The 11,963-nt window shown below is 38.1% G+C and overlaps 1 protein-coding gene across 1 annotated transcript in view; it reads right to left on the reverse strand.

Moving 5' to 3' along the window:
- LOC140148293 (uncharacterized) overlaps nt 1-9,455 on the reverse strand; it is a 60,586-nt gene extending 51,131 nt beyond the window's left edge. The window contains exon 1 of the mRNA XM_072170190.1: nt 3,576-9,455. Coding sequence (XP_072026291.1) covers nt 3,576-3,633 — 58 coding nt within the window. The 5' untranslated portion in view covers nt 3,634-9,455. The remainder of the gene's footprint in view (nt 1-3,575) is intronic.
- Nucleotides 9,456-11,963: the final 2,508 nt, after the last annotated feature.

Raw genomic sequence — 11,963 nt, forward strand, 5'->3', positions numbered from 1 at the left:
AGATTGTTTATAAATTGCTTAAAAGTGAAGAATAAGTCATTAAAATTGAAATGAAAAATTTGATAAAAAATTAGGAAAACAGTAGTATTGACAAAGTTGAAGCCCCATTCAAATAACATGTAACTAATTATCTCTACTTAAAGGGGTATTTCGTGATCCACAGCATCATCCCCCTACTTTTCACAAGAAAACCTCTGGCTACAAAATATTTATGTACAAATTATTGCTTACAGATGACCTCGTTTAGCAAAAATTACGTTCTGGTACACCAGAACGAAATTAGAACACATATTTCTATGGAGCATTGTAATCATGGTAATACACATTATGCATTGCTCGCAAACGCAAAATCGGAATCATAAAAATAAAAAATATCATAAAAAAGAGGATGCTGGGATCACGAAATACTCCTTTAAGTACAGAAATTACAATTTCATGTAAAATGTCTTAATATGTCTTTAATACACGGCTTTCGGCTTTCCCACTAGTTCATCATTTGAACAAATACCCGCGTGTTTATGGTGCTTGAGACGTGTTCTGTTACATGAATGAAAAAGCTGTGGTCGGAGGGAGACTTCTTCATGTTCTTCGGTGGTCTTATTATACATTCTAGAAAAAAAGCTAGGATTGCCGATGTTCAGATTTGGAGCGAAATGTTGTAGATATCGTGTAATGACGCAGCCTAGTAATCAATTCAATCCAATGGGAGCGTGGAAACTCGTCAAAACTGCTAAAATCACAGGCCTCAAAGAATGAATACGCCGGCGTCCTAATACGCGTCGCGATTATGAGTAGCGTGGATGAAAACGTCTGCTTTGTTGGCCGTGATCATTCAAAGTCATTTTAAAACAATTGAGTTTAAAGTACATTAAAACAACAGGGTCTCTGAACACGTGAAGATAAGTTCCGGTGAATAACTCAGGGTCCATGACATGCTAGTGGTCCGGGCTAGTGGTACGGTAACAGTATCCATTGCGGGTTTTGCCAGAGATAAAAAGTAGTGTATGATGAAGTAACAGTTGTCAAATTCACGTACAAAAAGTTATCATAATTCTGGAAGAGGTCGAAACAAATCCAGTTCAAACTTTTAGTTCTATGCTTTCATTTGCGAAGGTACGTTAGTTTGTATTTGCGAAGGTGCAAGACCAGTTCATAAATGCGTAAAATCTGGGTAGCACTACATGTAAGAGTTAATGAAAACGGTTTATTCCCTTGCCATAGATTCCCCAGCTCCGAGTATTGTTACATCCATTTCTTGAGCATTTTGCATTAAAACACAGAGTGAACAAAAAAGGGTGGCGAACAAATCCTCTACTTTACTGCCGTCTATACCTTTCTGCTCTCTGATTTTTCCACGAGTGCTGCAAACAGTGTATACATTGAAGGGCGGAAAAAGGAGTGACAGACCACACAGTATACAAGAATCGCCAACTGCTTCGGCTGCTTTACCCTGTGTGTAACACGGGACGAGAGCCGTAATGATGCTAAGACCTATGTTGTTGAAAGCACCAAATAGTAATCCGTTACTCCATTCACCCATTTTTGCTCTTCTTGGTCCTTTAACTGTTGATAACAGTCACAACTTGTTCCAATATGTTCAGGTCTATTATCGAAGTAATGATAATCGTATAGATGTGCCCCTGCTTGTCAGCTTCCCTAAGGAGGATTGAGCAGTATTAAAGAAGAAGATGAAGATGAAGATGAAGATGAAGAAGAAGAACAGGCAGGTACAGGTGCAGGTTTGCAAATGGATGTGTTCCGGAATTTTGCGTCCAGTTTATATATACCCCCAGTTTATTCACTCGTTGCAGATAAGTTTAAAAAACCCGTGGAGATAGTTTTAATATATCTTATCATGTAAAATTACTTGGGGTTGGTACCCTAGGTCAGTGCCTCTGAAAAGGACTTCTCTAGGGAAAGATCAAACCTTTCTCACAATATATCTTATTATTCATGCTAGAGCGAACATCGTGGATCTGTAGTACTGGTGAGTAAAATGCTATTGTTGTCAATCACGTGACATGTGACCAATAACAGACTTCAGCCTTTGGTTTTAAACGCCTATCATTGGCTATTGTAGCTCACGTGAAACTAAGGGGTCTTGAAGACGGGGTGGTGCAAAAAAAGCAAAGATCATGCACAATATTCTATATTCAAGTTACAAGTAGAATCATAAAAATCTAGAAACGTGAAAGCCGGTGCGGCCATGAAATAGCATGGATTTTTGTCATAAGCAACGCGATCAATGCAGGACACAGATGTTGAGATGCAGCTGATGCTGCATATACGCACCTTCTGACGGAACTCAGATGGTTTTATGAGTAGGTATCAACTAGCTTCAACTGCTGAGCTGGGTTGTTATTATACTAGTATTTGGAGGATGGAAGGAATGACCTGAAGGCACATTCTCCGCTAAAGTGTCCAAAATGTCATTTCCGTGTCGCTTAAGGAGCACGGTGACCTAGCGGAACGGGCACTGACTCATAATCGGAAGGTTGCGGGTTCGAGCCCCGGCGACGCCATCGTGTTGTGCCCTTGAGTAAGGCACTTAATCTCGATTAATCCTCTCCACCCAGGTGTTTAAATGGGTACCGGTATTCTTAAATGCTGGGAAGGTAACAGACTCACTGTGGTGGAGGTGTAGCGATCCCCCTATAGCAACATTACAAGGAGGAGTCTGGCCCAATCGCCAATGAAAGAGAGATGTGGGCACTCTGATCACTGTTTATACAGGATCGTCTCCTTTACCTTTATCTGTAGTCTCGCATCGTACTCAGATCGTTATTATAATACTAACTTTAATTAATAACTGATACTTTTCTAAAATGTGTGGGGCTAGAGGTTGTAACATGCCTAAAAATTAGAAAACAATAAAGCTGATTGTGCATATCTATTGTTTTCTCCCATGTCGCCACAGCCACGGTGCGTTCCGTATAATGTGTCCCTACTTGTTACAAATGCGCGCATATCACTGTACAGATTACACATAATTTTCATTAGAAGGTACTATATGCCCTAATCATAAAGTATAAAACATTAAAACACATGTTTTTACATTTTTCCAGCAGGTCTTTGAGAGTATGTCGCCAACATTGAAAACATATAAGAAATTGTGAAAATAGGGTAGATGAATGCTCTCATATGTGATGAATCAAGCAGACTTATATTATTATTTAGTATATAAAACAATAGCTTTTTAAAAACAATCTAGGTCTTTTAATGGAAAAAGTCCTTACGTTACATTCATGTCGCGACAGATACGTTACTTAAATTCTACTCCCCTCGGAAAAACGCCATGATTAATGAAGCCAAATACATACCAGACTTAAGTACGTTTGGTAATGACTGATGACGTATTGGTATGGAGTCGGTAAATTTGAACACTTGCACGATTCAGAAAAAGGCGGGAAAAGCTGAACAGATACGTTACGACAAATACGTTACCCCAATACGTACAAGTTATGTTGCTCAAAAATCAAGTCGTAAAATCATAAGAATACTGTTTGTACGTCGTAACTTTACGATCGTAACTTTACGATGAGCTCCTGGAGAAGTTAATATGTGAAGTTATTTACTTTGTAAAGTGGACTCCGCTTTCCAGAAACTGCTATGAAATATGACCTCTCTAGTCATCAATAGCAATGACTGCCCCACGTCGTCACCTGGACCACGATTCGGATGGAATATTCATGAGGTTAACCAATTGCCTTTTCCCCTCTCTGATTTATATTTCCCGCCCCTTCTTTTGGATTTGGTAAGGTGGTTTTAGAGGTGCTTAGCCGTTCGCTCCAGCAATTCACTGGACTTTAAAAAAAATTATTCCTTTTATGAATCTTATGTGCAATATTATATAATATTTTGGTAATTCTGTGGCAGTGAGAAAGTGCACTATCCCGAGAGCGTGTGAGAGGGAAAGTCCCGACCGTCGATTGATAGCGAAACAATATTGACATTGGGATTTCATCCGTATAGTGCATCGACTTCGCCTCTTGTGGGTTGACTAAGTATTGTTGGTCGAGGGAACCAAAAAGATCGATTTTCATTGTCTAAATCAATATAAACATCTCAAAAAAAGTAACTAACCCCTTAAATAATGGCCATTATTCAAAAATGGGTAAATCCGTAAAATGAGTTGGAAGCAGAATTTATTTCTGCACATTTTGACACCTCATTTGTAGCAATTGACTAAATATTGACGTCACAGCGTACATTTAAATCAATGTAACCCAAGATTTGAAAGTTGCAGTAAATTGTATTGATTTGTATTCAGTATGGAAGGAAATCTGTGTGTGTAATGATATCTGTGTTTTTGTATTGTTGTAAGTGCAACTTTCAAATCTGGACCTCATTACATTAAATTGACCGGTGTTTTATTGTTTTCTGGGCTATCGTATCAAATGAGGTGTCAAAATGTGCAGAAATAAATTCTGCTTCCAACGCATTTTACAGATTTGTAATACAATAGCCCGTATTTGAATAATGGCCATTATTTAAGGGGGTTAGTTACTTTTTTTGAGATGTTTATTATTGAAAAAATAGCACCTTGATGTTCAGTTTGCAGAAGTTCAGCCTACAAATCATAGGCTTTGAAAACTTGGTTGATTTATTGTTGTTAATAAGTTATGTACGTTTTACAAAGGTGTTGTTGTTCCAGCCCTCTTTACAACATAACTCAAGACCCACAGGACCTACAAAAGTATATCCGTGATATTTGAGTCCTTCTATACGCTCGCTATGAAATGATCAATGCAATTTTTGACAAAGCCAACTGCCATTCGCAGGATGCTGTGAACTACCAAATCGCAACATTTGAACATAGTTACTAAACCTTAACTGAAACAAACGCTTCATACACGGGCATCAAGTTTAAGGGTATAGAGCCTCAAACTGGCAATTGAACCATTCATTTAGTACCAAATCGTATGCCAAATATTTCCAGAATTTACCCACCCATGAATAAAGTTTTTATTCCTATGTATAAGATAATAAGATCTTACTCAATCGATAGAATGTGCCCTTTTCATAAATCAAAATTTAGTTTTATTGGTAATTTGTCATCAAATAATATAGGCAAATTATTAGCCAATTAGGTAAATAGTGGTGAAATGGTAAGGTTTTGATAAGCTTATAAGCTAGTGGCATAACATGTAGTCCTAGCTCGATGCATGAACTTTAGAAATCTAATGATGCACTTAAAGTGTTTGTAGCTGGGAAGAAAAGCCGTCTATTGTTAAATATGAACATATCATAAAAGACCTAAACATTTTGGGTCTTTTGGGAAATTTCATATATATCTTCAATACGAAAGGTCAAACTTTCCACATGATGGATCATGGACGGCTTTTCCTCCTAGCTAGATACACTAAGTACATACCATAACATTTGTATTATATTGCGAAGTTTCAAAAAATCCAAATTATTTGATATCAGAAGGACATTTCGCGTATTCAAAATGCCATTTTGTGTTTATCTGGTGTGTTCTCAGGCCTCACAAAACTACTGTGTAAAGGTAAGGTGGGTGACCGACCTCTTAACGGATCAACCTACAGTAAAACAAACAAACAGTTGCTTTTATCGACTAGCCTCCTTTAATGTCAAAGATACTATTCACCTTATTAGAACCTCGTTTAAAAATATTTAGCAAGATGACGATTAATTTTGATGAAATTCAATCTTCAACCAAAATCTTATGTTATAACAGCTATCCGTTCTTTTAATTGTCCATTGGTATGTACCCTATAGTGTGAGACGCATAGGGTAAGGAAGCTCATAATCCCTCATTTGTATCTTCCCCAAATTATCATTATGCGCTCTCTCACACTAAGGGTAAACCTGATGTTGTCATTAGTTGGTACCCATTAGTTGACATGAAGTACGTAAATTAAAAGTAAAGAATAACTTGAACTCTGTATTCAAAATTATCGGTGCATTACATCCAAGGTGACTCGTAGATTTTAAGATTTCAAAAACTGTTCAAATTTAATCATGTGAATAGAAATACGTGACCGAGCAAATTAGCTACATTGAGTTAGCTAAACTTGTTCATAGTGTTATTCCTTTTACAATGCTGTATCCGGAACTACCTATAGTATTAGAAAATTCGGTTAACATCCGAACTAGAAGTAATACATATTTTCTCTTAATTACCTATTAACATAAATTATACTTAATGGATCCTATACTCTACTACGCATGAAAGATATAATATGCACGCTATATATCAAAATTATTTTTTCCAAAGTAGTCAATACGTTTGAACATCGTTTTTGTTACCATGGTTATGCATATCGTATAATTTTGTATAGACGAATCCAACGAGCCAAGTCATGGTCAGGATTTGGTCGGCCATATTTGGGTACCCGCATGCACCAAACAGGTGTTGTGAGTACCCAATTGGGTGGATTAAACCCGCTTAAAATTTGATGTTATATTATTTTGTGTTAACTGTCCTCATTCTTTTGTCTACGTGTTACACGGGTGATAGAATGCAGTTTATAATACCCTTCAAGGCCGCATTATCCCACATTTTAGGTGGGATAGTTGGGTATACCCGTCGCGGCGAATGGTTGCCATTGAGGAGTAGGAATGCGTGAAATTGGATTCATAAGATCCAAATAATTTGTAGATTAATTGTCATAAACTATACATTCTGAACATTTTGAGCATATCCAATGTTGGAAGAGGCAGACTTTTCAATAAACATCAGAAAATTGATGGGTATACCAGTTGATACAGCTTGTTTAGTATATTTTGGACACTAAATGCTTACATAATGCACCGCCAAGTATTACATGTCTTAACTTGAATAAGTCATTAAAATTGCCATTAGGTGTTTTTGAAATGAAACATTTTGGCAAAAAATGAGAAAAACAGCAGTATTAACAAAGTTGAAGCCCCATACATGTAGCTAATTTTCTCTACTTCAGTACAGAAATTACAATTCCATGTAAAATGTCCTATTATGTCTTTATTACACGGCTTTCGACTTAACCACTATCATGACTATAGTACATCATTTGAACAAAAATCCACGTGTCTATGATGCTTGAGATGTGTTTCTTACATGAATGAAAAAGCTGTGGTCGGACATTTCGGAGGGAGAGTTCTTCATGTTCTTCGGTGGTCTTATTATACATTCTAGAAAAAAGCTATAACTGCCAATGTTCAGATTTGGAACGAAATGTTGTAGTTATCCTGTAATGACGTAGCCGAAGGAATTGAATTCAATGGGAGCATTGGAATACGTTAAAACTGCTTCCTAAAATCACAGGCCTCAATGCATGACTATTCCGGCGTCCGAGTACGCGTTCGCGATTATGAGTAGCGTGGATGAAAAAGTCTGTTTTCTTGGCCGTGATTATTCAAAGCCATTTAAAAACAATTGAGTTAAAGTATAATTGAAACAATAGGGTCTTTGAACACGGTAAGTTAAGTTTCAGTGAATAACACGTCGCCCATGACATGCTAGTGGTACGGTATAGTATCCATTGCTGGTTTTGCCAGAGATAAAAGTTACGATAATAGTGTATGAAAGTAACTGTTGTCCAAATCACGTACAAAAAGTAATCATAATTCTGGAGAGGTCGAAACAAATCCAGTTCAAACTTTTAGTTCAATGCTTTAACAACGTACGTTAGTGTCTATTTACGAAGGTGTAAGACCAATTCGCAAATGCGTAAAATCTGGGTAACATAATTAGCGGTTACAACAAAAGTAAAATGAAAACCATGTATAGACGGTTTATTCCCTTGCCATAGATTCCCCAGCTCCAAGTGACACATCCATTTCTTGAGCTGATTGCATTATGACACATAATGGACAAAAAAATGGTGACAAGACAATCACCAATAGCACTGCCTTCTATACCTTTCTGCTCTCGGACTTTTCCACGAGTGCTGCAAACAGCGTAAAGATTCAGGAGCGGGATAAGGAGTGCCAGACCACAGAGTATACACGAATCGCCAACAGCTTCGGCTGTTTTACCCTGTGTGTAACACGGGATAAAATACGTAACGATGCAAAGACCGAAGTTGTTGAAGCAACCACATAATCCATTATTCCATTCACCCATTTTTCCTCTTGTTGGTACTTTAACTTTTGATTAAAGTCAGAAGTTCCTATATGGTCAGGTCTATAATCGTATAATCTGCAATATAGATGTGAAACGGCTTGGTAGATACATACCAACTTTGCAAATGGGTGTGTTCAGGAGCGTGCGTACATGTACCACCAGTTTATTCACTCGTTGCAGAGAAGTTCAAACTTGTGGAAATAATAATTCTAAGGTGTACAATATATTTCATTATTCATGCTAGAGTGAACATCGGGAATCTTTAGTATTGACTGAGTAAACATTATTGGTGACATAATGACCAAAAATAGACTTTAGCCTTGGGATTTGAATTACTATTGAAGGTTAAATGTGAGTCTTGAAGTCAGGGCGGTTCAAAAAAAAAAAAAAAAAAAAGAAAAGAAAAAGACGCTCGGTATTTTAAATCAAAGTAATGTAAACTATAATAAGTTAAAGGTAAAACCATAAAGGTCTAGAACCGTGGAAGCCGGCGCGGCAATGACAGCATGGAATTGAATCAGAAGGATCACGATGAATGCCGTTAAAGACACATACATTGAGATGGATCTGATGCGTGCACAACTTCTGACGCAGTCTATTCCGAACTTAGATGGTTTATGAGTAGGTGTCAAGTAGGTTCAACTGGTGGCTGGGTTGTTGGTATTACATATTTTGGAGGATGGAAGATCTGTTACGTGTTACCCATGAAAGAACCTCTGGTACTCCTGCTGTGGTCTCACTCCTTAGAACATGAAGGTACTAATAAATGTTTCTGTCTGCTCTCCAAATAACCACTTCCAGTCATTTAATACGGCTCGTATACCATTGCAGGTATACCAAGGTCGTCGTGAGAGACTCGCTGAAGGGTTCCACCAGGAATGTAATATGGAATTCTGGGGACCAATGATCTTCGAGATGTCATTAGTTATAGACATCGTAACACTCCTCACTGACTCCTCATAATACACTTCTTAACTTTGAAGCTCATCAGCCAGGTGTTAGTGAAACAGATGAATTGGCCTCGGTAGTGCAAATGGGGAGTGGAGTTTAATGCAAATGGGAGTGTTGCAATTCCATCAAGTGTAGCGTGCCGAAAGTTTATGCATGGTATAATGTCTAGTTGATGTTCATGCTATATAGTGCGAAGTAAAATGTATATAGCATTGTGAAAGTTGGGTTACGTGGTTTAAATCACATGAAAGTGAAAGTGAAGTGTTAATGAAAGTATAGAGGTGTATAACCGTTGCCAAATAGTTTCAAACATAAAGTTTTAACCGGATTAATAACAATGTCGAAAGAGGAATAAGCTAGTCGTATAATCTACAGATTAAACATATAAGCACTTGCATCAGTCTCATAAAATGTTTGCGATATTAATGGTTTATTCCCTTGCGATAGATTCACCAGCTCCTCCAAATGACACACCCATTTCTTGAGCCGATTGCAATATGACACAGAATCCGCAACATATGGTGGCGAGCAAATCCCCAACACCACTGCCGTCTATGCCCTTCTGATCACGGACTTTTCCACGAGTGCTGCAAATGGCATAAATATTTAAGAATGGAACCAGGAGAGAAAGACCGCACAATAAACAAGAATCGCCAGCAGCTTCGGCTGTTTTACCTTGAGTGTAGCACGGGACAATGTAAGTGATGATGCACAGGCCGCAATTGTTGAAGCAACCAAATAATCCGTTTGACCATTCACCCATTTTTGTTGTTTTTGTTGATCCTTCACTTTTATAAATTCAGAAAAGTTGTTGCAGTGAAATCTCCTGCTCTGGTAACGTCAAACGTATCTGCGATGGTGAAAACAGTACACAGATTTCCAGAATGGGTGTGTTCAGAGGAATGATATGTGCAGAAGTGAGCGCGTATCGCTATCACTAGCTTTGTCCCGGGTTCCTCGTTTATATATAGCACGATAAAATAGAGTTTCCGAGGTACCGGATAGATCATCTAAAGGAAAGCAATCAAAGAATTTATTTCCGACACCAATCAGGAACTGATCTCAAGAACTGAAGCAATAAAGTTGAACTTTGCCATTCTTGAATCAATACCATGGTCACTTCAGAGCCAGTGTGTTTCAAAAGGACTATATAGCAAGTCTTTATAGTCATTGATTTCTCATACGAAGTTCAAATTCTTTTTCAAAATAAAAGTATTTTGTGGAAAGTAAATGGGACAGGACTTTTGCCAAGGATATTGGAAGCTTGAAATAACTCAAACTGTTGTGACGTTTACATGCGTGAATAACGAATGATTATACTTGTTGGAAGTATGTTTTAGTGGGTTTTTATTTCGTTTTGGTCTTGCTTATGATTCACATTCAATGTTACACATGGTAATCAAGGTATAGAATCTGGCAAGAATGCATTCAATCACATACAAAGTGAAGGCCTCATATCGGATCTCTCGAAGGGGCAAAGTTAGCATAGCAGATCAGTGTCTTCGCTTTGCATCACTAAGGTCCCGAGTTCGAGCTCTGGCTGTTCCCAGACGACTTGACGTATATTTGATTTCGAATTTCCACTCTATACTCGCTCTCGCAGGTTTCCTCGCCGGGTTCTACGGTTTTCTCTTGCATGAGTATATTGATCCGCCTTGTCTCCCGTATATTAAAATATGATAGGTATTGGGAAATGGCGCAAATGGTCTGGTGATTTGGTTTTGTTTTGATATATTATTTCTTCTTTAACCTGGGCCACTTCAAATCAATTGAAAACACAATCATCTGTTATTCCTTGAAGCCAAGGGAAATAATTATATCCCTGATATTAAAGCGCCAATACGGCTTGAAATCATTAGCGCCAATCCGGCTTGAAATGTGGAGCCAAAATTGACAACCGGCCAAAATTGTTAAAAGGTTCATTTTGCCAAATTAATTTTGTCAAGTAAACAAAGAATTACATGAGGAAGCGCATTACAATGGAAGGATCACACAATCGCAACAAATTTGGGCGGTCTCTTTCTATCACAAAATGAGATTAAAGACACTAGCAAACTTTATTGTTTAAACAAAACGCTCACTGTGACATGTTCAGATAAGTATCTTGCTTGAGAAAACACAACTGAATATTTGGTGTGTCCATCTCTTGCCAGCTCAAGATCATGATCGCGTGGCATTCCCTCGACCAGGGTTAACAAGGTTCCTTGTGGAATATCTCACCAGCAAGCAATGAGGGCGTGTCTATGTTCCTGCAGGGTGCTTGGTTGGTTACCCATGTTACCTAACCTGCGGGATACTTCTGCCCATAAGTTCTCTATAGGATTCATATCTGGGCTCAAAGCCGACCAGTCAAGGTGATCTACATTCTCATTTTCAAGGAATTCCCTCAACACCATAATCAGCAGTAGATGGCTACCTTAGAGCCAATGAACAATTGAAAGCTTATTCATCAACACCAATATCAGTAGTAGCTGGCTACAATCGGCAACAATCAGCAATTGGTAGCTACTTCATCAACCCCAATATCAGCAGTAGGTAGCTATCTTAGCGCCAATGAACAATTGAAAGCTACTTCATCAACACCAATCAGCAATAGGAAGCTACTTCATCAACACCAATATCAGCAGTAGATGGCTAACCCAATAACAATCAGCAATTGGTAGCTACTTCTTCAACACCAATATCAGCAGTAGATAGCTAACCCAGCAACAATCAGTTGGTAGCTACTTCTCAACACCAATATCAGCAGTAGATAGCTAACCCAGTAACAATCAGCAATAGGAAGCTACTTCTTCAACACCAATATCAGCAGTAGCTGGCTACAATCGGCAACAATCAGCGATTGGTAGCTACTTCATCAACCCCAATATCAGCAGTAGGTAGATATATTAGCGCCAATGAACAATTGAAAGCTACTTCATCAACACCAATCAGCAATAGA

This window comes from Amphiura filiformis, chromosome 3 (genome assembly GCF_039555335.1).
Source record: "Amphiura filiformis chromosome 3, Afil_fr2py, whole genome shotgun sequence".
Lineage (NCBI taxonomy): Eukaryota > Metazoa > Echinodermata > Ophiuroidea > Amphilepidida > Amphiuridae > Amphiura > Amphiura filiformis.